The sequence below is a fragment of the Sinocyclocheilus rhinocerous genome, unplaced genomic scaffold (genome assembly GCF_001515625.1).
Source record: "Sinocyclocheilus rhinocerous isolate Xijiao unplaced genomic scaffold, SAMN03320098_v1.1 scaffold223, whole genome shotgun sequence".
Lineage (NCBI taxonomy): Eukaryota > Metazoa > Chordata > Actinopteri > Cypriniformes > Cyprinidae > Sinocyclocheilus > Sinocyclocheilus rhinocerous.
Window position 1 is genome coordinate 411878 of NW_015627230.1, and position 25406 is coordinate 437283.

The following is a 25406-nucleotide window of genomic DNA, read 5'->3' on the forward strand; positions in this document are numbered from 1 at the left end:
TTTTAATAAAGCTACATGTATTTACTCAAGAGGAAAGACTCGGGGTCGGGTGCCTTTCAAAAAGCAAAAAGAGAATCGAGATTGCACACGTACATCACGGAGACGTCTATATACTATCTGCAAGACGTATTTTTTAGAGCGTTTGCTCATCTGCGATGCGTCTATAGGACGTCTCCTATCAGATGTTTTTAAAATGTATCTAAGATGTTTATGGTTTAGAATGAATGTAAAACTGACATCTTACAGACGTCTGCCATATGTTTGTACACAGCAGATGCTTTCCAGATCAAGCGATCTTTAACAGACGTCTTACAGACGTACCTGTGCTATCTGACAGACCAAATAGGATGCATTAAATTAAAGGAAATAGAATTTTTGGACACATATCAAATCATATAATGGCTGTGAGAGCGGACGGTTTATCTGCATCAACCTGAATGGAACTGAAGCATCAGTAATAATAAAAACTGAAGAATCGTTTGAGTAATTTATGTGTATCAGATGTTTTTAAAATGTATCTAAGATGTTTATGATTTAGAATGTATGTAAAACTAGCACACGTACATCACGGAGACGTCTGCATTACATCTGCAAGACGTATTTTTTAGAGTGTTTGCTCATCTGCCATACGTCTATAGGACGTCTCCTATCAGATGTGTATCAGATGTCTTTAAGATGTCTCTAAGATGTTTATGGTTTAGAATGAATGTAAAACTGACATCTTACAGACGTCTGCCAGATGTTTGTACACAGCAGATGCTTTCCAGATCAAGCGATCTTTAACAGACGTCTTGCAGACGTACCTGTGCTATCTGACAGACCAAATAGGATGCATTAAATTAAAGGAAATAGAATTTTTGGACACATATCAAATCATATAATGGCTGTGAGAGCGGACGGTTTATCTGCATCAACCTGAATGGAACTGAAGCATCAGTAATAATAAAAACTGAAGAATCGTTTGAGTAATTTAATTTGTCCTGAACTGAAGGTTTGTACTCTCTCGTGTTTCTATCAAATTGTTACTGCAGTAGAGACTGAAAAACGTCTGCTGTCTCACATAATATGGTTATTATTATTTCATGTCTGCTAGGGCTGTTGGCTTTGGACGAATGCAGACATACACTGGACTGCTTCTGTTATAATCAGCGAAGGGTTTGCCGTGTGGGCAGCTTCATTGATTATAATGGGAGCGATCCAAATGTGCCACGTCACGTCGCACCAACGCCAGTGTTTGACGGTAAACCTGTGTTTCTTTACTATTAGATTGTGTTTTTACTTTGCAAACATAAATATTAGCAAGTGTACATGCACTAAAGTAATATAAAATCATGTTTATGCCATAAAATTGTTATTCTGCCACAGATTCCAGCGCACTGAGCTGTTGCTCCCTTCCTTCTAGAATAGTTTTAAAAACTTTTTCTTACACTGAGCTATCATTTGGGTTAAATGTGTAATCCAGACAGCTGGGTTACTTGTGCAGCCCAATTATTATAATAGATTAATCCTTCATGTTCTCTGTCCTATATTTATCCACCAGATTGGGTTGTTGTTGTTTTTTTTCTAACCCAGCATTTTTAACAGCAGAGGCTTAAAAATGGAGCCAAACACGTAAGAGGTTCAATTCTCGTACATTGTGTTAATAAATGTCTCTTTCTGCATCAGTCAGCCAGATGCGTGTCATATTGACAGCAGTATTGAGTTGTGATGTGTTTCTAGCGCCACCTAGCGACTATTAAACAGCATCGTCACACTAGGATCGATTTAACTCATAATCCACAACCAGAGAACTGAGATGCAGAAGAGTGAGCTTTGATATTATGAAGAATGCCGTTCAGCATCACCTGACGAGTTTGAGTGTTTCATTAATTTATGGTTCATAATTCATCTGTTCATTTCACATGCATTTGCTCCTATTTATACATGAAGACATGCAGGGAAAAAAAGATATTCTGTTTTAAACCTTACAAAATTTTCAGTCAAAATACTTTACATCTATTTATCGTGCATATATTTACAGTTTTAGTTTATCAGTCCATAATTTCAGTCAAAATATCATATTTGTCGTGTTTACCTCGTCACTCTGAATCCGACGGTTTCTATCGTCTCTGAGGTGAAGATTGACAACCGATCAGTTTCTCGCTAATATCAACCAGTGTCGCGACACGTTAGAACGCCACGACTGATACAATATCTATGCGTTACACATATAGAAGAATGTTTTTTTTTTACTCAGAAAACATTTGAAACCCGTCCGTCTGTTTGCGTTTCTTGACAGTTTAAAGTGCGCGCGCTGTTTTCCGATCCACCTTCGCGCGTTTTCTGTGGAGATCAACCGTTAAAAATTATTTAAAATCGGCATCAGCCGATTTACACACGTTTACATCACGATTGCTTTATTTGTACATCAATATATGTATTTATGTGTGTATGTGCTTTACACATCATTCCCAGCAAACACAGAACGTTCCCCTAACGTTAGTTTTTGGTTACCGTTTGGTTATTTTTTGGTAACCAAATACTAACGTTAGGGGAACGTTCTTTTTTGTTTTTTTTTGTAACCATAAAATAACGTTCCAAGAATGTTGCATTGTGGGTTTTTTTAAATAACCTAAAAATAACTTACAGAAAACGTTCGAACGTTAGATTAACGTTCTAAAAACGACATCTTACAGACGTCTGCCATATGTTTGTACACAGCAGATGCTTTCCAGATCAAGCGATCTTTAACAGACGTCTTACAGACGTACCTGTGCTATCTGACAGACCAAATAGGATGCATTAAATTAAAGGAAATAGAATTTTTGGACACATATCAAATCATATAATGGCTGTGAGAGCGGACGGTTTATCTGCATCAACCTGAATGGAACTGAAGCATCAGTAATAATAAAAACTGAAGAATCGTTTGAGTAATTTAATTTGTCCTGAACTGAAGGTTTGTACTCTCTCGTGTTTCTATCAAATTGTTACTGCAGTAGAGACTGAAAAACGTCTGCTGTCTCACATAATATGGTTATTATTATTTCATGTCTGCTAGGGCTGTTGGCTTTGGACGAATGCAGACATACACTGGACTGCTTCTGTTATAATCAGCGAAGGGTTTGCCGTGTGGGCAGCTTCATTGATTATAATGGGAGCGATCCAAATGTGCCACGTCACGTCACACCAACACCAGTGTTTGACGGTAAACCTGTGTTTCTTTACTATTAGATTGTGTTTTTACTTTGCAAACATAAATATTAGCAAGTGTACATGCACTAAAGTAATATAAAATCATGTTTATGCCATAAAATTGTTATTCTGCCACAGATTCCAGCGCACTGAGCTGTTGCTCCCTTCCTCCTAGAATAATTTTAAAAACTTTTTCTTACACTGAGCTATCATTTGGGTTAAATGTGTAATCCAGACAGCTGGGTTACTTGTGCAGCCCAATTATTATAATAGATTAATCCTTCATGTTCTCTGTCCTATATTTATCCACCAGATTGGGTTGTTGTTGTTTTTTTTCTAACCCAGCATTTTTAACAGCAGAGGCTTAAAAATGGAGCCAAACACGTAAGAGGTTCAATTCTCGTACATTGTGTTAATAAATGTCTCTTTCTGCATCAGTCAGCCAGATGCGTGTCATATTGACAGCAGTATTGAGTTGTGATGTGTTTCTAGCGCCACCTAGCGACTATTAAACAGCATCGTCACACTAGGATCGATTTAACTCATAATCCACAACCAGAGAACTGAGATGCAGAAGAGTGAGCTTTGATATTATGAAGAATGCCGTTCAGCATCACCTGACGAGTTTGAGTGTTTCATTAATTTATGGTTCATAATTCATCTGTTCATTTCACATGCATTTGCTCCTATTTATACATGAAGACATGCAGGGAAAAAAAGATATTCTGTTTTAAACCTTACAAAATTTTCAGTCAAAATACTTTACATCTATTTATCGTGCATATATTTACAGTTTTAGTTTATCAGTCCATAATTTCAGTCAAAATATCATATTTGTCGTGTTTACCTCGTCACTCTGAATCCGACGGTTTCTATCGTCTCTGAGGTGAAGATTGACAACCGATCAGTTTCTCGCTAATATCAACCAGTGTCGCGACACGTTAGAACGCCACGACTGATACAATATCTATGCGTTACACATATAGAAGAATGTTTTTTTTTTACTCAGAAAACATTTGAAACCCGTCCGTCTGTTTGCGTTTCTTGACAGTTTAAAGTGCGCGCGCTGTTTTCCGATCCACCTTCGCGCGTTTTCTGTGGAGATCAACCGTTAAAAATTATTTAAAATCGGCATCAGCCGATTTACACACGTTTACATCACGATTGCTTTATTTGTACATCAATATATGTATTTATGTGTGTATGTGCTTTACACATCATTCCCAGCAAACACAGAACGTTCCCCTAACGTTAGTTTTTGGTTACCGTTTGGTTATTTTTTGGTAACCAAATACTAACGTTAGGGGAACGTTCTTTTTTGTTTTTTTTTGTAACCATAAAATAACGTTCCAAGAATGTTGCATTGTGGGTTTTTTTAAATAACCTAAAAATAACTTACAGAAAACGTTCGAACGTTAGATTAACGTTCTAAAAACAAAAAAAAACTAACTTTCTGGGAACGTTAGAATAGCGTTAGGGGAACGTTAGAATAATAGAATAATAAAAACTAACTTTCTGGGAACGTTAAGAAACGTTCTAACCAAAAACAAACCATAAAAATAACGTTCTGGGAACCAAAAATTGTTAGCTGGCTTGTACGTCTACGTTTATATAAAATATATGATCAAATCCCCCCATTATCCAAATATCTTCCTTTACGATAGTTAACCATGGTTTTATTATAGTAAAATTATACCATGTTATTTTTTTTTTTTTTGGTGGATTAATTACCATTTTTATAACCACAGTTTTACTTCAAATTCCATGTTTAAACTATGGTTAGTGTGGCAAAACCATGGCCAATTGTGGTTACCATGGTTAAACTGCATTAACCGTGGATTTTTTGGGGGTTATTTTTCTACTTATCTTCTGGGTTGCTGTATTTTTGTTATAAATGGACTTGAATGGTTTGAATTAATACAAAATAGTCATACTCAAAACTCTTTCAGTCTAATGATAAATGATTGATGCAGTGTTTAATATGAAAATGAATATGTTCAAAATGTCTTTCTTTCAGAGGTCGGTGGTCATCTCCGGTGGTTTCTCTTGGACGCCAACAGTGTGTGATTAAAACAGATATTAATCAGGTCATCAGGTTGGTGGAAACCACTCTGCATCTAAATAAAGTATGCGTAGTTTAGACAATGTGCTCAGTATTCACGACGCTCATTATGCATTGTACTCAGAATCGGTAGTTTTATGTGTTGAGAGGATTGACCATCCCTGATCGAACGTACAAAGAACTAAAGACCAATGCAGACCATCTACATTGTTGTTAAACCAATGACTCCAGTAACGACCTTCAGGAGTTTTTGTTTTTGGACCCACACTCTGTGGGATTGTGGTGGGCTTACTAATGAATTAGACTGCTAACTAGCTTGAGTTTAATTAACCAGGTGGGGATATTTACTCCCTCGTGTGTGAAGATGCAAGTTCAGCTCATGTATCCCAAAACATTGATATCTCTGGTGGAATCTCACCTGCCATTCATGGCGTCTTCTCCTATGACAGCAGAACCATTGGTTTGATATTAATCTGGTAACCACGGCCCATAAAAGGGGCTCGCGGTCGATGGGCGGAGAGGGAGGCGCTTGGATGGAGAAATGACAACATCTCTGAGACGTTCTGAGAGAAGCTCCATTCACGATTGACGTCTGAAGACATTTGAAGAAACATGGCCCCTCAAAGAAAACCCTCAAGCGTCAGTCAGCAGATCTCTTCGTCTCCATTATACTTCGCTCTCTATGTCATTCTGGTGATGCTGGGGAACGTGGGGAACACCACGGTCATCGCAGTGGTTGGGGAAAGCCTTCTGCGCGAGACGGGAGCCGTCCGAAGCTCTGACGTGATTCTGGTCAACATGGCTTTCTCCAACCTGATGGTGTCTTTGGTTAGAAACACAGTCGTGATGGTGTCCGATCTGGGAGCGGAGGTACGATGGCATGAACAAGTGGATGCATGTTTGGTTGGATTGATAATTATTAGTGAATGGGGTGTGGATATCTGGGTTCAATCTCTATAGCCAATCCACTGAAATGAGTGTGGACCCAACCTGGTGTCTTTTTGGTCCAGTTTTGTGAAGGTTTTGAGCTGCTGACACAGTAGAAGAACAACATCAACTCACGTTTGGGGGTTTGGTGGCTCTATTGATTCATTCTTCAGAGATTAATTGGGTTATTTAGGTTGCTGCTGGGAGTTATTGATTGTTCAGAACATTCAAAACCAACTAAAAACCAGTTTGACTCAAGTGTCGTTTATTGAATAGAAACATGCTTTACAATTTAAAACACTTGACAGATAAAGCTAAAACATGCTTGTTTGTGGTTGGTGGATTGTGTCGATGGTTCGTGTGATTCTCCACACAGTGGTTTGGTTGGATGGATAATTATTAATGAATGGATGGATATTGAGGTGTGGAGCGGGTTCAGTCTCTATAGTATAAACCCAACCTGGTGTCTTTTTGGTCCAGTTTTGTGAAGGTCTTGACTTGAGGACCACCACCAAAAATAATGGGTTTGGCGGGTCTATTGATTGGTTCTTCAGAGATTGATTGGGTTATGTAGGTTACTGCTGGGAGTTTGATTCATTACTAGAGCTATTGATTGTTCAGAGCATTCAAAACCAACTAAAAACCAGTTTGACTCAAGAGAATCAAGAGTTTTTTATTGGATAGAAACGTGCTTTACAATCGAAACACTTGGCAGACAGAAGTTTGTCCGGTCTGAAATTCTTGTTTTGTTTGTGGATTATGTCAATAGCTATGTTTCCATCCACCTATTTTAATGCTCTATTTAAAGTTAAATTCGAATCTTTGGATGGAAACATAGCTAATGGTTTATGTGATTCCTCTGATTCGAACACCAACTTGTGTGTTTCCTCACAGATTTTCCTCAGTAGAGATATGTGCCACCTTATGATGGGCATCTGGGTTTGGCTGCGCTCTGCCAACGTTTGGTCGACGTTCTTTCTCAGCGCGTTTCACTTCCAGACGTTGCGTCGGGTCGCTCCGCCCGTCATCACCCTGCACGGCCCCCGCGGGCCCCCTGGATCCCTCATCCTCGGCTTCGTCCTCGTCTGGAGCCTCAATCTGATCTACGCCATCCCAGCGTTCATCTTCTCCAACAACGGAGACGAGAACTCCACCGAGGTCAGTCCGACTCTTTATCTGTGTTGACCTCGTGCACGACCTCGTTTGACCTCTGACCTCTCCTGCAGACGCTGATGTTGGTGAGCAGCACCACTCGGCCGCTGATGGGCTGTATTTGGGACTTTCCTTCGGCATACAGCGGCCTGGCCTTCGCCACCTCCTCCATGGTGATCCACGAATCCCTTCCCATCTGCCTGATGAACATCACCAACCTGGGCTCGCTGCTGACGCTGTACGCTCACGGACACTCGCGCAACGCCGGCACCAAGAGTCAGGACGCGCCAGTCGTCACCCGGATCCCCGCGGAGCGACGGGCCGCTAAAGTGAGTGTAGGATTTCAATTGGAAATTACTGTATAATGTATTTAAAATCTACATGCTGCTTTGCATTCTGCATCCGTTTGGACCCAAAGGATTGTTGCTTTATAAAACAGCCTTAATTTAATGTGTGATCTCATTAATGAGTGTGCATGGAAAAAATTAAAAGTTTATTTCATTATTATTGCATTTATCTCTTTTTAATTAAAAAATTTTGAAATTCTTTGAAATTTCATATTGCACATGAACCACACCAAAAAAAAAAAAAAGATGCAAAATACACATTTTTTTCAGTATTGATTAGAAATTTTATTTGAATTTAAATTCTTTGAAATTTCATATTGCACATGAACCACACCAAAAAAAAAAAAAATGATGCAAAATACACATTTTTTTCAGTATTGATTAAAAATTTTATTTGAATTTATGATTGTGTGAAATTTATAAGAACATACAATCTGAGAATTAATGGAATTTAATTTAACTCATGATTGCTCAAAAACTGTTACCATTTATAAAACCTACATGTTTGTGTCTAGCAAAACGACACAAATATGACATTTTCAACTAAATAAATTTGTCTTACGTGCATAGATTTCACTTTCAGATTAAATGTAATCAGGTTTTCACGTCGATAGACACACATGTTCATGCTCATCAACACAATTCAGTCCAAAACTGTGTGAGGTATGGAAAAAATGTGAAATATATTTTACAACAGGTTTTTGACACTAATATAACTTCAAAGGTCATTTAACAAAAGTATTTTTGGCACTAGTGGTGCTCCACACATACCCGGGTCAAAATGACCTGAACAATTTAAATGGCTGTATCTCTTGTAAAAATTTAAAATGATGTGTATTTTGAGGGTCTTAAAGCATAAGTGTCGTTCCCTTACTAAACACTATGCATCTTTTAGAACTTTTTATGTATCTCTTCCGGGTCAAAACAGACCCGATTGCGTTCTGCAAGTTAAACTCGACTAACAGAACTTCTGTGTTTTCTCAGGTGATTTTGACTCTAAACGTGCTCTTTATTTCGTCGTGGGGAACGAACGTCATCTCGGTCAACTACTTCAACTATAACCGCGGATCTTCCACGGAGTTCCTGCTCATCATCGCTCGCTTCGCCAACATGAGCTTCATCGCGTTCTCGCCCCTCGTCCTCGCCGTGGGCCACAGGAAGCTGCGGGCGTTTATAACGTCAGTCCTGTCGCGTATAATCTCTGTATTTGGATAGACATCAGATATCAGAGACATGCTGCGTTATGAAATAGTTTCAGCGTGTCAATCATCAGTCAAACCGAATTCTCTGTGACTGAAGAGAAGTCTGTTGTTTGGACTACATCATGTTTGTCTGTATCTGTATCGTGTCTGCTGTTCGACTGATTAAACGCTTGAACGAATGTCTGTGAATTTGCTCAGACTTTTTCTTCATAGTTGACTGGAGATTCTCTGCAGATATCGTGTGTTTTTGAGACGATTAACAGCAATGCACTGACACTGCGGATCATATAAAACCATCATTTATTTACACATAAGAATAAAACTAAATAAAAGAGCATAAATGGTTAAAACAACATCCGTTTACTTGGGCCTCATAAGTGCATAGGGTTTTATACATATACATGTTTTCAAAGAAAATTACGTTTCTTTTCTTGTTTAAAACAAAAACCTCAGAATTTGGTCAGATTTCTGCTTCAAACGAGATTAATTGCAGTGAAACACTGTGGATTTTGAACAGCATTATTAACTTCAGATTTATTCATTATTTACTGGAATTTTAAAAACATGAACGCATGAATAATTTTTATCACCTCATATTTGGTCTTTTTTCATGTATACTATAGCGGCCAAAAGTTTGTAATAATTTTTGAAGGTTTTGAGTCTCTTCTGCTCGCCAAGGTTGCATTTATTTGATCATAAATACAGTAAAAATTTTGAAATATTATAACTATTTAAAACAGCTGTGTTCTATATGAATATGTGTTAAACTGTAATGTATTTCTGTGATGCGCAGCTGTATTTTCAGCATCATTACTCCAGTCTTCAGTGTCACATGATCTTCAGAAATCATTCTAATATGCTGATTTGCTGCTCGAGAAACATTTCTGATTATTATTATTATGTTGAACACAATTGTGCTGCACAATATTTTTGCAAAAACATTTGGATAAGTGTGATTTAATTAGAAATCAATACTTTTATTCATCAAGGATGCATTAAAGTACGGAAGCCCGTTTCTGCCACTGAATAAAAAATAAAAAAGGTAATTGTGAGTTTTTATTTCTTAATTTTGAGTTTTTTCTTGCAGTTATGAGTTTTTATCTCACAATTCTGACTTTTTTCTCGCAATTATGAGTTTTTATTTCAATTTTGACTTTTTTCTCGCAATTGAGTTTTTATCTCACAGTTCTGAGTTTATTCTCGCAATTGTGAGTTTTTATCTCAATTCTGACCTTTTTCTCGCAATGGAGTTTTTATCTCACAATTCAGTTTTTTCTCACAATTCAGTTTTTATCTCACAATTCTGACTTTTTTCTCGCAATTATGAGTTTTTATTTCAATTATGACTTTTTTCTCGCAATTATGAGTTTTTATCTCGCAATTCAGAGTTTTTTCTCGCAATTGAGTTTTTATCTCGCAATTCAGTTTTTTCTCGCAATTCAGTTTTTATCTCGCAGTTGAGTTTTTATCTCACAATTCTGACTTTTTTCTCGCAATTGAGTTTTTATCTCACAGTTCTGAGTTTATTCTCGCAATTGTGAGTTTTTATCTCAATTCTGACTTTTCTCGCAATTATGTGGTTTTTTCTCGCAATTGAGTTTTTATCTCGCAATTCAGTTTTTTCTCGCAATTCAGTTTTTTCTCGCAGTTGAGTTTTTATCTCACAAGTCTGACTTTTTTCTTGCAATTATGAGTTTTTATTTAAATTCTGACTTTTTTCTCGCAATTATGAGTTTTTATCTCACAATTCTGACTTTTTTCTCGCAATTGTGAGTTTTTATCTCACAGTTCTGATTTTATTCTCGCAATTGTGAGTTTTTATCTAAATTCTGACTTTTTTCTCGCAATTGAGTTTTTATCTCGCAATTCAGAGTTTTTTCTCACAATTCAGTTTTTATCTCTCAATTCAGTTTTTCTCGCAATTCAGTTTTTATCTCTCAATTCTGACTTTTTTTCTCGCAATTATGAGTTTTTATCTCACAATTCTGACTTTTTTCTCGCAATTCAGAGTTTTTATCTCACAGTTCTGATTTTATTCTCGCAATTGTGAGTTTTTATCCCAATTCTGACTTTTTTCTCGCAATTGAGTTTTTATCTTGCAATTCAGAGTTTTTTCTCGCAATTCAGTTTTTATCTCACAGTTCTGATTTTATTCTCGCAATTGTGAGTTTTTATCCCAATTCTGACTTTTTTCTCGCAATTGAGTTTTTATCTTGCAATTCAGAGTTTTTTCTCGCAATTCAGTTTTTATCTCACAGTTCTGATTTTATTCTCGCAATTGTGAGTTTTTATCTCACAATTCAGAGTTTTTTCTCGCAATTCAGTTTTTATCTCGCAATTCTGACTTTTTTTTCGCTATTATGAGTTTTTATCTCGCAATTCTGACTTTTTCTCACAATTGTGAGTTTTTATCTCAATTCTGAGTTTTTTCTCGCAATTTAGTTTTTATCTCACAATTCTGACTTTTTTCTCGCAATTCTGACTTTTCCTTGCAATTATGAGTTTTTATCTCAAAATTCTGACTTTTCCTTGCAATTATGAGTTTTTATCTCAAAATTCGGACTTTTTTCTCACAATTACGAGTTTATATCTTTAAATTCTTAAATTATTTTGCAATTGCGAGTTTATATTTCTCAGAATTGCAAGATATAAACTCGCAGTTGCGAAAAAAAGTAAAAAAGTAAAAAAGAAACTTTTTTATTCAGTAGCAGAAATGGATTTCCGTATTAAATTGATCAAAAGTGACAGTAAATACATTTATACCGTCACAAAAGATTTCTATTTCAAATTAAATTGTTTTTCGTAACTTCTTATTTACCTGTGAATCCTGAAAAATAAAATGTCCTCAATTTGCGCACATGACTGATGCAAATATAAGTCACGTTTTCCCGCTCTGTGCGGTTTTCGCGACTGTCGCGTCTTTCTGCGCGGCGGCGTCCGCTCGCGGGCGTGTGATCCAGTGCGTCCAGCGCTGCATCATCGCCCTGATTCTCCGGCGCAGTTTCCCGTGTCCGAGCGTCACCACCAGCGGACTGAAGCCCACGAAGAGCGACGCCGAGAAATGCGCGACGGTCAGCAGTCCCTCCGTGTGCTTCCCGCCATTGTGGTTGTAGTACGTGACCGCGGCGACCTGCAGCACCCAGCAGCCGACGAACAGCGTGACCAGAGCCATGATCACGTGACCCGCCTTCCTCTCGCTGGACACGTCCAGCTCCGCCGCGCCACCGCTGCCCGCCGTCACCGCCCGGATGTGTTTGGCCAGCGAGTGCAGCGTCGCGAAATTAGTCCCGACCATCAGAATCAGCGGCATGACCTCGTTGAGCGCCAGCGACGTGGAGGCGAAGGCGTAGCCCTGCTGGTCAGTGGGAAACTCCCAAACGCAGCCCAGCAGCGGGCGAGTCGTGCAGCTGATCACCATCAGCTCCACCGTGGCGTTTCCGCGCACATGTGTCGTGTACACCAGCGCCGGCAGCGAGAACAGCAGGTTGACGGCCCAGACGACGCCCAGGAGGCCCCAGATGCGCCGGCGCTCGCGCTGATGACCCAGCGGACCCATGCTAACATGCTGCCTCCGCAGGGTCACGCAGTGGAAGGCGCTGAGGGCCAGAGTCACCCAGCAGCCCACCGAGCGCCACCACACCCACAGCAGCATGAAGACGCGGCACCAGCCCGGCGACAGCGACACCTCCAGACCCAGATCCGACACGAAGATGGGCACCGTCCGGAAGACTGACGTCAGCAGGTTGGCCATGCACAGGTTCACCAGGATGGTGTCGGAGGGCGGCAGATGGCGGGAGGCGCTTTCTTTAGCGCACTGGAACACCTGCGAGCACACAACACACAATCGAATGTTGACACGTCCATGTTGCATTTCAGCCCACAGTCAGAAACTAAATGATATTTTGTTGCATCCATATGGTTTACTTGTTTCTCGATTTTTATTGGTAATGCTCATTATTCACGATATTAAAAATAAATATGTAAGGAGGACATAACACACACAGTTTCACCCAATCTCATGTTAATCTTGAGTACCTATAGAGTAGTACTGCATCCTTCATATCTACAAAAAGTCTTTAGTTTGATCATATTTATAAAAGAAAGATACAGCTTTACGATTCTCTCCGGAAACAGCCGAGCTCCTGGAGGCGTGTCGTAGGATGATGTCTGGGCGCGTTCTTCTGGGAGAAATGCCCATATAAGGAGTTCCACCCTCGTCTACGTCATTAAGAGCCACTATAGAAAAAAACTCTCCGAAACTTGTACGAACCCGGAAGTAAGATTTTTGGCACAGAATTACTCCATATATATATAGTTTTTTGAAACTTGGTCCATGCTCAGCATGAGAATCCAACTCTATAACAGTGTAAACAACTCTGAATGCATGAAACAGCATTGTACCCCCCTTTAAAATTGAATGGAATTAATTAAATTATTTAATTCGTGTTTTAATAGTAACTTAAATAATAAATGTAATAAATTAAATATTTATTTTAGATTAAATAAAAGCGATTAAATATGAAATGTTTTACGAAAATGATAAATACATAATTATTAATTAATGATATTAATTTAATATTAAATATTTATTTAAATATGCTAAATATTTAGATGTCGTGTTTAATGGTTTTATTTGTTCAAATTAAATTATATTAATATTATTAAATTAATAGTTTTAATAATAATTTAATATTAAATATTTGCTTTGATGAAATAAAAAAAACATGAAATATGAAATGATTTGAGAAAAAATGAAATTGATACTGTTAAAATAAGAAGAAATAGTTATTGTAATATTTAATATAAAATGTGTATTTAAATATATTAAATATTTAGATTAAATAAAATTCATTAAATATGAAAAAAGTGTTTCACATGTTTACATTTTGTTTTTTTTAATATTTAATTTTATTTTATTCATTTAATTAAAAAATCAGCAAAAATTAAAGTACAAAAAAAATTTCATATTATTTAAATACTTTACAATGTTTATTTCTCCCGCATCACATTAATGATAACTTAATTATCATGGAAAATAAAAAATATAAAAATTCTTTTTTAAATCTTAATGGTCCTAAAATAGGCTTCATGTTTTTTAAGATTCTTGAGAGTTAAGAAAAACGCTCTTCTGTATCATTTTTCACTTAATCGTTAGTGATACAGTAGCTTAGAGATCATGTCGCTCGCAACGCCAAGTCACGAGTTCGAGTCCCAGGGAAAGCAAGAAACTATGAAAATGCAAACGTGTACTTTGATTGCACTGTAAGTCACATTGGATAAAAGTCTCTGCCAAAACAGATAAATGCACTGAAATAAAAGCATGTATCTTGGTTATTCGTGTTGGATGTTCTCTCTCACCACATGGATGACCAGAATGTTTCCTATGATGCCGGAGAACACCAGCAGGCCGAAGAGGATGGCGTCCACCGTCAGGATCTCAGACATGTCTCTCTCTCTCTGTCTGTCTGTCTGTCTGTCTGTCTCAGGGCCGTCTGTCGGTCTCCGCGTCCGTTCCGTCCATCGCGCGGCTCGTAACGCACTGTCGTTCACTTCAGCTCAGTATATAAACACACACACACGCGCTCAGATGAACAATCTCAGCCTTAACAGCGTGCTTTCAGGCTCCATTAAACTCGAACACCAGACGCTCTGCAGTTTTCCAGGCTTCTGAGGCCGCGGGGATTTTAATCTTTAATCATTATTATTATGAAACGCCTGAGTGACGATAAACATCTGATCACTGAGCCTCATCAGCTCAGCGGCCAGCAGCGTCAGTGAAAACTCTCAGACTCAGAGGAGTTTATACAGGCCTGTTTATTCTACTCTTTCGCATTTGTGTTGTTTTATAAATTGTTTGTGTTTCATAATCGTTTAATAGGCTGTTATAACAAACGTTATTCTAGTAACGTTAATAGAACGTTCGTTCAAAGTGATCTGGTGTTGAATAATGTTCTCAGAACGTTACACAGACACGTCATTAATGGAAGGTTTTCTTTCTGAAACATGTTAGCTGGACGCTCGTCTAACGTTTTTAAATGTTGCTAGAGATCAGAGCACTGCTACAAAACACTTCCCTTAATGTTTGCAGAACCTAAAAAGGGGAGTTTTTTAACTGCAAAATGATCAAATGCAATGTTCCCTTAACGTTCACATAACCATAAAAAAAAAGTTTTTAAAAATGCACGCTTTGAGTGTTCTGAGAATAAAATATAACGTTTTCATAACTTAACAGGAAGATTAGGAAAACGTTCTTAGAACATATTTTTGTATGGTAGTTTGTTTGTTGGTCTCAAATTGAATTATTTACTCTGAGAAATATTTACGGGAGTAAAGTGTGTGTGTGAGAGAGAGAGTGTGTGTGTGTGTGTGTGTGTGAGAGAGAGAGAGAGAGTGTGTGTGTGTGTGTGTGAGAGAGAGAGAGAGAGTGTGTGTGTGTGTGTGTGAGAGAGAGAGAGAGAGTGTGTGTGTGTGTGTGTGAGAGAGAGAGAGAGAGTGTGTGTGTGTGTGTGTGAGAGAGAGAGAGAGAGTGTGTGTGTGTGTGTGTGAGAGAGAGAGAGAGAGTGTGTGTGTGTGTGTGTGAGAGAGAGAGAGAGAGTGTGTGTGTGTGTGTGTGAGAGAGAGAGAGAGAGTGTGTGTGTGTGTGTGTGAGAGAGAGAGAGAGAGTGTGTGTGTGTGTGTGTGAGAGAGAGAGAGAGAGTGTGTGTGTGTGTGTGTGAGAGAGAGAGAGAGAGTGTGTGTGTGTGTGTGTGAGAGAGAGAGAGAGAGTGTGTGTGTGTGTGTGTGAGAGAGAGAGAGAGAGTGTGTGTGTGTGTGTGTGAGAGAGAGAGAGAGAGTGTGTGTGTGTGTGTGTGAGAGAGGGAGTGTGTGTGTGTGTGAGAGAGAGTGTGTGTGTGTGTGTGAGAGAGAGTAAAGTGCTGATGAACGCGTTCGTCTCTAATACTCCAGGGTCTTATTAACTGGTTCTGATTCGTCATGTTCCGTCATTAGTGGAAGCGCTGACTCAATCCTCCAGATAAACCAGTGTGTGTGTGTGTTTGGACCAGCATCACCATCACTAACTCTAATCAGCTCATTATTAGGCTACGTGACAATATACTTCATTCGCTCGCTCACCGTGCGTCAATCTTACGCAAATTTGTACCAGGTGGCTGTTTTGTGTACCGCAAGAAGAACGGATTGTAAACAGCTGATGAGGTGATCTGGATTAGTTCTCTGTTTCCGATCAGTAACTGTGCTGATGATGAACACTAGATGGAGGCATATTGAAACAGCTGAAAATACACACAGAAGGAGGGCAGACATTATAAATTAATGCCAAATTAAATGCGCGAACGCAGAAATAACAGAATGTTTCTGATACAGGACGTTTTTAAAAGTCACCTGATAGACATTAAGACGCTGATGTAACCTATATGTTTGAGGTATTTTCAGTAAAACGATGAAACACAAAACTCAACAAATCAAACCTATTTCCTATCGCCAAGAATATGACCATACGTGTCCAAAATCGTGAAATATGGTATTACCAGTGTATTTTGTAGACAGGTTTCTGCAGCTAATACTACTTTATCAGCAGACGGTCTACCCGTATTTAGCAGAAGTACATGATGTAGAGCATATGTTTGAAAGCAGAACAGGTCTTTTGTAGAACTGATAAAGGCTCGTGACGGAGATATAGCGAGAGTGCATGAGAGGAAATATGATAATTAATAGTGACGCGCGCGCGTGCGCTCGGACAGATGCTCGCTCCCGTCCGGCGGCTGCAGCGCGCGGTTTCTGCTTTTCTGAGGTAATAATCTTCTTCTTTATTTGCATTAAATCTATGCGCACGACATCAGTCTGATGAATAATCTTCATTGAGGTTGTTTAGCTCGTCTTGAATTCAGAGACTCGGCCGTTGTTGTGTTAATTCGAGGCCGGTGTGCTGCTTTGCGTTCGGTCAGTGTTCATTCTGATTTATTTGTTGTTGTTTTATTGCAGGTCGTCGCGGCGCAGGTGTGATGGCGAACGCGCTATTCTCCGCATCTGCGAACGTTTAACCGTTAAATCAGACATGGCGCGCCGTCAGGGATCGGTTCTGCTGGTTCTGCTGGTTCTCAGCGGCGGGAGTTCTGCTTTACCGAACCGGGCCAGCAGCGATGCGCAACACGACACCACCGACAGTAATAACACCAATAAATACACCAATAAAGACTCTCTGGGAATCACCGAGCGCCTACCAAAGCTACAGGACAACAGCAGTGCTGTGAGACGGTGGCGCGTTCTGGGGGACCCCGGGCCCTTGTGCGCTTACCGCACTCTCGACGCAGGTGACCCCGGGCGTCTGTGCTTCCGCTACGCCCAAACTGACTTCAGGTGTGCTAGCGCTAGCTGTCGACAGGTGAGCTCACCTGGAGGGCAACTCACGGCGAATATTCTGTCCAACGGAAGTGTGTTCATTCAGTGGACGGTCGCTCACGAGGCCCCGCCGAAGGGCCCCGCTCCAGATCAAACGGGCGGGTTCAGGCTTAGCTGCTGGTGGAACGGAAGCTACACGCAATTCGAATGCGCCGGCGTTCATTTAGGCTCCGGCTGCAGGGATTATTTACTTAACGAGCTGCACACGAACGTCCCCTACCGGCTGTGCGTGCGGCCCTACGACCTCGAACGGGACGAAGCCTGCGTGGAGTTCAGCCTCGCGCCCGGCGGGATGCAGGACATCGTTATCGCCATGACGACGGTGGGCGGAGCCATCTGCGTGATGCTGGTCATCATCTGCCTGCTGGTGGCGTACATCACCGAGAACATCATGAACCCGACGGCGCAGCACACGCTCGCGGCGCAGCACTCGCACAGATCGCACTTACACACGCACCTGTGAAAACGCAAGCACAAGTATCGGCATCAAACATCGTTATCGTCACGCAAACACACATGCGCACTTTTCCTACAACCAAGTGCGGAATCCACGTCAAACTGCACTTTCACGACACTATTTACTATTTACCGGCTGCGTTCGGAATGGAGTACTTAGCTACTATTTAACGAATACTGCGCGGTGTGCGCTGTCTACTACTTTTGAGAAATAGAAAAGTAGGCACTGTTCTGAAATGGCGTCCAGTTCTTAGAAAAGACTGTTTGCATGTTTTAGCGCAATTTAAAATGTTGGCAATCACATAAGAATTTAAGAAAGGGGATACAGTATACCGCAGAAATAGTAGGAATAATATGACAATTCCGAACATAGCCATCCCTTACGAAAATTAACCAGGGCTTTATTGTAGTAAAAGTGTACAGTAGTAACCATGATTTTTCTGGTGTATTGATTACCATTTGTATAACCACAGTTTTACTACAAATACCATGGTTAAACTATGGTTAGTGTAGCAAAACCATGTGGTTACCAATAGTAGCCGTGGTTTTTTGGTTTTGTGTTGAAACCATGGTAAACTGTCATAAGGGATACGCTTAGCTATACACCGACAAGCATTTTTCCTGTGTTTATGTGCATTTTCATCTGTAGTCTCGTTTAATAATCCCATTTACCAAAAAACTGTGCACTCATTGATATTTAGACTTATAGCTATATTAATATTTGTTTCAGAAATGCAAAATAACTGCATATGATGGCTTTGTGTAAGGTGTTTTCAGGCTTAGTGAGTGTAGTAAGGAAGGAAAGCTGCTTTACTTTTATCCGAGGGACGCTGTAGTTTTGTACTCTGTGTGTCAAACCCAATAATTTACAGTATGCCTTATCTTTACACGACTCTTCTAATTCTGAGTTAGTAATATTCACCAAAATAAGGACCCACTGACTGGCTGAACAGTCTTTTGAATACTGTGCTTTTTTCCTCTGTTATATAAACCTTTTGTGTCAATAAAAGGGTGAATTTAATAAACAGGCTTGCTTTGTATTTTGTTTATTGGGTTTACTGTTTTTTGGCTTTTCATTAAGTTTTTTTTTTTCAGGCTAATGGAAAGAAAACATCCAAAATACACCTTTAAGTGTTTCTTTCATAGCACTGCATCTATTTCTGTCTGTAGATTTCTATTACAATACATATCTTTAAAGGCTGCTTTCTCAAAATGAGATTTTCAGTAACACTTACATACACCAAACTTTAGTTTTATTACTATCTATATTCTAAAGGTTTTTACAGAGGGGTTTGTTCAAATATATTATACAACATTTTGTTTTGGTTACCAATAGTAGCCGTGGTTTTTTGGTTTTGTGTTGAAACCATGGTAAACTGTCATAAGGGATACGCTTAGCTATACACCGACAAGCATTTTTCCTGTGTTTATGTGCATTTTCATCTGTAGTCTCGTTTAATAATCCCATTTACCAAAAAACTGTGCACTCATTGATATTTAGACTTATAGCTATATTAATATTTGTTTCAGAAATGCAAAATAACTGCATATGATGGCTTTGTGTAAGGTGTTTTCAGGCTTAGTGAGTGTAGTAAGGAAGGAAAGCTGCTTTACTTTTATCCGAGGGACGCTGTAGTTTTGTACTCTGTGTGTCAAACCCAATAATTTACAGTATGCCTTATCTTTACACGACTCTTCTAATTCTGAGTTAGTAATATTCACCAAAATAAGGACCCACTGACTGGCTGAACAGTCTTTTGAATACTGTGCTTTTTTCCTCTGTTATATAAACCTTTTGTGTCAATAAAAGGGTGAATTTAATAAACAGGCTTGGTTTGTATTTTGTTTATTGGGTTTACTGTTTTTTGGCTTTTCATTAAGTTTTTTTTTTTCAGGTTAATGGAAAGAAAACATCCAAAATACACCTTTAAGTGTTTCTTTCATAGCACTGTATCTATTTCTGTCTGTAGATTTCTATTACAATACATATCTTTAAAGGCTGCTTTCTCAAAATGAGATTTTCAGTAACACTTACATACACCAAACTTTAGTTTTATTACTATCTATATTCTAAAGGTTTTTACAGAGGGGTTTGTTTGTATAGGCTAAAATGCCTGATTTTATACAACATTTTATTCCTTAATAAATAAATACAATTAAAAGGAAAGGAAATGAAAGATTGTTTTCTGGCTATCGACAGTAGGACTATTTTCTTATTGATGGCGTGATAAATAGAGAAATCCAAAATACCTCCTATGTCAACAAAATGAGACGAGTTTTTGGCTATTGCTACAAATATACCTGTGCTGCTTAAGACTGGTTCTGTGCCAGATCGTGAGATGATAATTCCATAATCGCAGGCCATTAAACGGCTTGTTGTCCCTCACAGCCTGGTCTGTGTTCAGGTTGATGTAGGTCAGGTAAGTCGCCGCAGGTCAGGGAGGGCTGTGTTTGCTGTTCTGATGTCTTGTGGTTTCTCACCGTCTCTCTGTTATTCCCACAGCAAGCGAGGGTTTGATGTGCGTTCCTTCGGCACAGGAACCCACGTGAAACTCCCAGGACCCGCTCCGGACAAACCCAACATTTTCGACTTCAAAACCACTTACGAGCAGATGTACAACGACCTGGTCCGTAAAGACAAGGAGCTGTATCCCTAGCATACACACAGAAATACACCGGCTAGAGCCCCAGAATCAGACCAAACCCTTGATCGATTAGAACACTGACCAAATGCACAATCAAGTTTCTCTGTTGGCATTGATGGCTCCATGAAAAATCCATGGAACCATTCTTTTGTAAACAAGTGGAAAAAGGTGGTTTAGATTTCAAAATGTTCTTCACACTAACACCGTGTCCTAACTACATGCGATAAAAGCTGCGTTTTCCATGTTAATCAGAGTTTTAGTCCTAGCTAGCCACGACACGCAAAATTTCTATTTTAGAAACGGTTTCTATTTCATGACGTCACGGCTGGAACAACAACATACAAACTACATGACAGTGATAATCTCAGGTACTGATTATGTGCTTTATTCAAAGCTAAACGTGTCTAATATGAGTTTGAATAACATTTTGCATGACCTTGTAGCCATACTGAAAGCAACAACAGATAGTTTACCTCAGATCTTGAAAATAAAGCAAACAAACATTAAAATTGCGAACCGAAAACTATATTCCATAACAAAGATGGTATCAGACACTCAGTATGTACATTTAAAAATGTTAAAAAGGTTTGATATTTATGAATTGGGTTCTTCATTTCGTCGAGTGCAGAGCGCTTCCAGAGAGGCTCCGCCCACACATGCTTCTGATTGACTGATATCTGATTGACTGTCGTGTCTGGTGTGGACACCCAAACTGTCGCTGGAAACTTGTCGCGTGTAGTTACGACTAGGGTTGAAAAAACGAGGGAAATTTCCAGTAAATTTTGGAAACTCCAGGATTTATTTATTTATTTTTTCCAGGCATTTTTGTAACCTTTCCAGAAATGTTGGAAACTTTTCAGGATTTAAAAAAAAAAATTTATTCCAGGCATTTTTGGAAACATTCCAGAAATTTTGGAAACTTCACAGGATTTTTTTTTTAATTATTCCAGGCATTTTTGGAAACATTCCAGAAATTTTGGAAACTTTCCAGGATTTTTTTTTTTTATTATTCCAGGCATTTTTGTAAATTTTCCAGAAATGTTGGAAACTTTCCAGTATTTTTTTTTTTTAAAAATGTTAAAAAGGTTTGATATTTATGAATTGGGTTCTTCATTTCGTCGAGTGCAGAGCGCTTCCAGAGAGGCTCCGCCCACACACGCTTCTGATTGACTGTCGTGTCTGGTGTGGACACCCAAACTGTCGCTGGAAACTTGTCGCGTGTAGTTACGACTAGGGTTGCAAAACCGAGGGAAATTTCCAGTAAATTTTGGAAACTTTCCAGGATTTTTTTATTTTTTTTTTCCAGGCATTTTTGTAACCTTTCCAGAAATTTTGGAAACTTTTCAGGATTTAAAAAAAAAAAAAATTTTCAGGCATTTTTGTAAACGTTCCAGAAATTTTGGAAACTTTCCAGGATTTTTTTTTTTTATTATTCCAGGCATTTTTGGAAACTTTCCAGAAATTTTGGAAACTTTCCAGGATTTTTTTTTTTTATTATTCCAGGCATTTTTGTAAACTTTCCAGAAATGTTGGAAACTTTCCAGGATTTTTTTTTTTAATTATTCCAGGCATTTTTGGAAACTTTCCATGAATTTTTTTTTTTATTATTCCAGGCATTTTTTGGAAACTTTCCAGAAATTTTGGAAACTTTCCAGGATTTGTTTTTTTTTTTTTTTTTATTATTCCAGGCATTTTTGGAAACTTTCCAGGATTTTTGGAAACTTTCCAGGATTTTTTTTTTAATTATTCCAGGCATTTTTGGAAACTTTCCATAAATTTTCCACCCCTTTGCAACCCTAGTTAGAACACAGTGTAAGAAAAAAATTTGGTTGTTTTAGCAACTCTTCGTGAGGAACCCAGAATGATTATTTTATGGCATCGCTCTGCACAACCATTTTTGGAATCTTTAATTTTTTTAGCGTGATTATAATGCATAATTTAAATCGTATGAGCCACTGCGTTTTAGCGACTGAAGATGAGCGGAAACTTTCCAGAAATTTTGGAAACTTTCCAGGATTTTTTTTTTTATTATTCCAGGCATTTTTGGAAACTTGCCATAAATTTTCCACCCCTTTGCAACCCTAGTTAGAACACAGTGTAAGAACAAAATTTGGTTGTTTTAGCAACTCTTCGTGAGGAACCCAGAATGATTATTTTATGGCATCGCTCTGCACAACCATTTTTGGAATCTTTAATTTTTTTAGCGTGATTATAATGCATAATTTAAATCGTATGAGCCACTGCGTTTTAGCGACTGAAGATGAGCTCTACGTTTTGTTCTTCTGAACTCCATGAACTGTTCCTCGCATCAAAAAGATAGTTGACCCAAATCGATCGTTACTCCCTTTTTGTCGTTCCAAACCTGTATGACGTTCAACTGTGAAAGAAATGGAAGTCAATGGAGTCCAGTGTGTGTGTTCGGTTCCCAGTGTTGTTTAAAATATCTTCTGTTGTGTTTCACCGAAGGAAGAAAGTCATATGGGTTTGGAACGACATCACGGTGGGTAAATACGTAACTTCTCTGTAGGACACCTGCGTTTGTTGCAACTACACAAGAAAGACGTCTAAATGCATTGGTGAAAAGACGAGGGTATATTTACTCCATGGGCAGTAAATCTTCTCTTGGGTTCATCAGCAGCTGGTTTATGTCTGCTCTTTACTTACACAAAGTATAACAACTTCACAAAAAGATGGGGGGGGGGTTATTTCCCACTTTGTTACACTTGTGGTATTTCCATTCAAAAATGACCGTACTATAAAATCATGCTGTTTTTACCAAATAATTGATTCGGTGTATTTACCAGCTTGTCTGTCAATCAGCACAGGTGTTGTATTTCATTTTGGAGCTGATTGATCTGAGCTCACGCTCCTCAACTTTTAAATGAAAAAGCATTATTTGTGGGTAATTTTGTCAATGTTTGCTCAAAATGAAATACAAAACCTGTGCTGATTGACAGAAAACAAGCTGACGGAAAGATTGAATCCAAGCGTTGGGAGATGATGCAGCGTAATGAGAGATTTACAAGCTGTTTTTTTAAAAGGCCGCTCATTTTTGTAATTATGTAAAGGATTTTCAGTAAATGCCATGAGACAGAATAAACGTAGATTCAGGATATGCAGTCTATAAAAACATGCCTCAATATTTAAGTACATTTGTCATTCTAAAGATTTTTAGACATTTCTAATACGCCAAAAACTACTTTTTGCTTTGTTTTCACCTCGTGAGCAGGAGAGCTTGCAGCCGGTGCATGTGATTAATGTGGATATTCAGGACAACCACGAGGAGGCGACGCTAGGAGCATTCCTCATCTGCGAGCTCTGCCAGTGTGTGAGTACAGACAGCAACACCTGGACTTACTGCTCTGAGTTCAATACAGTTATTCTGTGCTGATTCATTTGTGTTCAGTTCAGCTTAATGGATGTTCATAAAAGCATACTTACACAAATTGTTTCACTGATTGTGCAAATCTCTGTAAGAGTGGTTTCACGATTTTACAAGAAGTCAGGGTTATTATAGTTAACTACACAACAAAAAAAAAATACATTTAATAAAGCTATAAAAAATTTTATTTGAGAAATAACAAATTTAACTGAAATAAAATGTTACTCCTTGTTTAACCTAATCTTATATATTATTTAACTTATTTCAGAAAATGAATAGAGTGCAAGTCTTAAAGGGTAAAGTGTTTTTTTTTTTTAATTAAAAAAAAGACAACAAATAACGCAAATAGAATTAGAATAGAGTGTGCTAGAGTTAGACGGTCAAATAAGGATGGAGTAGATGTGTTTTAAAGTGGAATAATGTATATTATTACATTTTTTAAAATATATAACGTAAAAAAATATATATATAATTTTGTTATCATTAAAATTACAATGAGTTTTACCAGTTAGTGGTGGGTGTTTCATATTTTACATAAAAATATAAAAATAAAAACATTTCAAACTACAGTATAATAGTTTCTTAGTGATGCAAAAATAAGTAATAATAAAATAAACGTGTAAATTGTCGCTGTTAATCAAATACAATCATTTACAGAAGTTTGTCACATCATTATGTTTTTAGCACAAAATTTGTAAAGAATAGTGTTTCGTGAACTTCTTGAGCAGAGGACCGTTCTTACACAATCTCTGAAATCCAGAAGAAATGCAATAACTCGGCTTGTTTACATAAAGCAGAGGCCGTTTGCATCAGAAGTGTTTTTCACGCGTGCTTCGCTGCGTCTCAGATTCAGCACACGGACGACATGGAGAACCATTTCATATAGTTGATCAAAATCACACGAGGAGTGCCATTTTTTTTCGTAAAAATAAAAAATGTGATAGTGATTTTATGCAAGTTCAATAAACAAGAAGTTAATATTAAGATACTTACGTTTTAGACGCCATATTGCCTGTTTTTGCGCTATTTCGGCAACAAAAAGTTCGGCTCTTTTCAAAGATTCGGCTCTTTTGGCTCGGCTCCCTTAGAAGAGCCGGCTCTTACGACTCCCAGATGGCTCTTTATTTAGTATCACTCGGAGCCTTCTATTTTAGCCTCAGTTTAGCAGTTGTGAACAACAACACGTGATTGTCCTAACTACACGCGCCGCGACAGAGTCAATCAAATACCACAGCCAATCAGAAGCGTGTGTGGGCGGAGCCTCTCTGGAAGCGCTCTGCACTCACAACGAAATGGATAGGCGTATAATCTAAATTATAAATATTAAGTCTTTTTAACATTATTAAATGTACATACTGAGCGACTGATACCATGTTTGTTATGGAAAACACTTGTTGGTTCGCAGTGAGTTCACAGTTTTAACGGACATCTTTGCTTTATTTTATTTTTAAGATCTGAGGTAAACTATCTGTTGTTGCTCTCAGTATGGCTATAAATGCCACGCAAAATGATATTCAAACTTATATTAGAGACGTTTAGCTTTGAATAAAGCACACTGAGATTATCACTGTCGTGTAGTTTGAATGTTGTTGCTCCAGCCGTGACGTCACGGAAATAGCACCTAATATACAGTACCTGTACATACAAAAACTGTCTATTGTA

The 25406-nt window shown here is 38.4% G+C and overlaps 4 protein-coding genes across 4 annotated transcripts; 3 read left to right on the forward strand and 1 right to left on the reverse strand.

Annotated features, from left to right (window-relative positions):
• The first annotated feature begins 1160 nt into the window (after positions 1–1160).
• On the forward strand, positions 1161–9088 carry LOC107722995 (uncharacterized). Its single transcript, XM_016531497.1, has 6 exons — positions 1161–1240; positions 5192–5269; positions 5686–6106; positions 7058–7321; positions 7390–7644; positions 8647–9088. The coding sequence occupies exons 3-6, from the start codon at positions 5849–5851 to the stop codon at positions 8875–8877; spliced, it is 1008 nt and encodes a 335-aa protein (XP_016386983.1). The 5' UTR covers positions 1161–1240; positions 5192–5269; positions 5686–5848; the 3' UTR covers positions 8878–9088.
• Positions 8805–14356, reverse strand: ora4 (olfactory receptor class A related 4). Its single transcript, XM_016531488.1, has 3 exons — positions 14223–14356; positions 11683–12687; positions 8805–8863 (listed from the first exon to the last, which is right to left on the reverse strand). The coding sequence occupies exons 1-2, from the start codon at positions 14307–14309 to the stop codon at positions 11743–11745; spliced, it is 1032 nt and encodes a 343-aa protein (XP_016386974.1). The 5' UTR covers positions 14310–14356; the 3' UTR covers positions 8805–8863; positions 11683–11742.
• A 2250-nt stretch (positions 14357–16606) lies between these two features.
• fndc10 (fibronectin type III domain containing 10) lies at positions 16607–18757 on the forward strand. Its single transcript, XM_016531508.1, has 2 exons — positions 16607–16653; positions 16845–18757. Exon 2 carries the CDS (start codon positions 16918–16920, stop codon positions 17722–17724), a length of 807 nt encoding a protein of 268 aa, XP_016386994.1. The 5' UTR covers positions 16607–16653; positions 16845–16917; the 3' UTR covers positions 17725–18757.
• A 1422-nt stretch (positions 18758–20179) lies between these two features.
• On the forward strand, positions 20180–24630 carry LOC107723080 (RNA polymerase II subunit A C-terminal domain phosphatase SSU72). Its single transcript, XM_016531592.1, is given in 3 exon segments — positions 20180–20401; positions 23589–23690; positions 24592–24630. Coding segments are annotated over 3 exon segments (363 nt in total).
• The last annotated feature ends 776 nt before the right edge of the window (positions 24631–25406 follow it).

Coding starts and splice junctions, on each gene's coding strand:
- fndc10 (XM_016531508.1), top strand. CDS start 16,918: ATGGCGCGCCGTCAGGGATCGGTTCTGCTGGTTCTGCTGGTTCTCAGC.
- ora4 (XM_016531488.1), bottom strand. CDS start 14,309: ATGTCTGAGATCCTGACGGTGGACGCCATCCTCTTCGGCCTGCTGGTG. Junction 12,688..14,222: donor ACATTCTGGTCATCCATGTG/GTGAGAGAGAAC, acceptor GTGTGCTCGCAG/GTGTTCCAGTGCGCTAAAGA.
- LOC107722995 (XM_016531497.1), top strand. CDS start 5,849: ATGGCCCCTCAAAGAAAACCCTCAAGCGTCAGTCAGCAGATCTCTTCG. Junction 6,107..7,057: donor TGTCCGATCTGGGAGCGGAG/GTACGATGGCAT, acceptor GTTTCCTCACAG/ATTTTCCTCAGTAGAGATAT. Junction 7,645..8,646: donor CGGAGCGACGGGCCGCTAAA/GTGAGTGTAGGA, acceptor GTGTTTTCTCAG/GTGATTTTGACTCTAAACGT.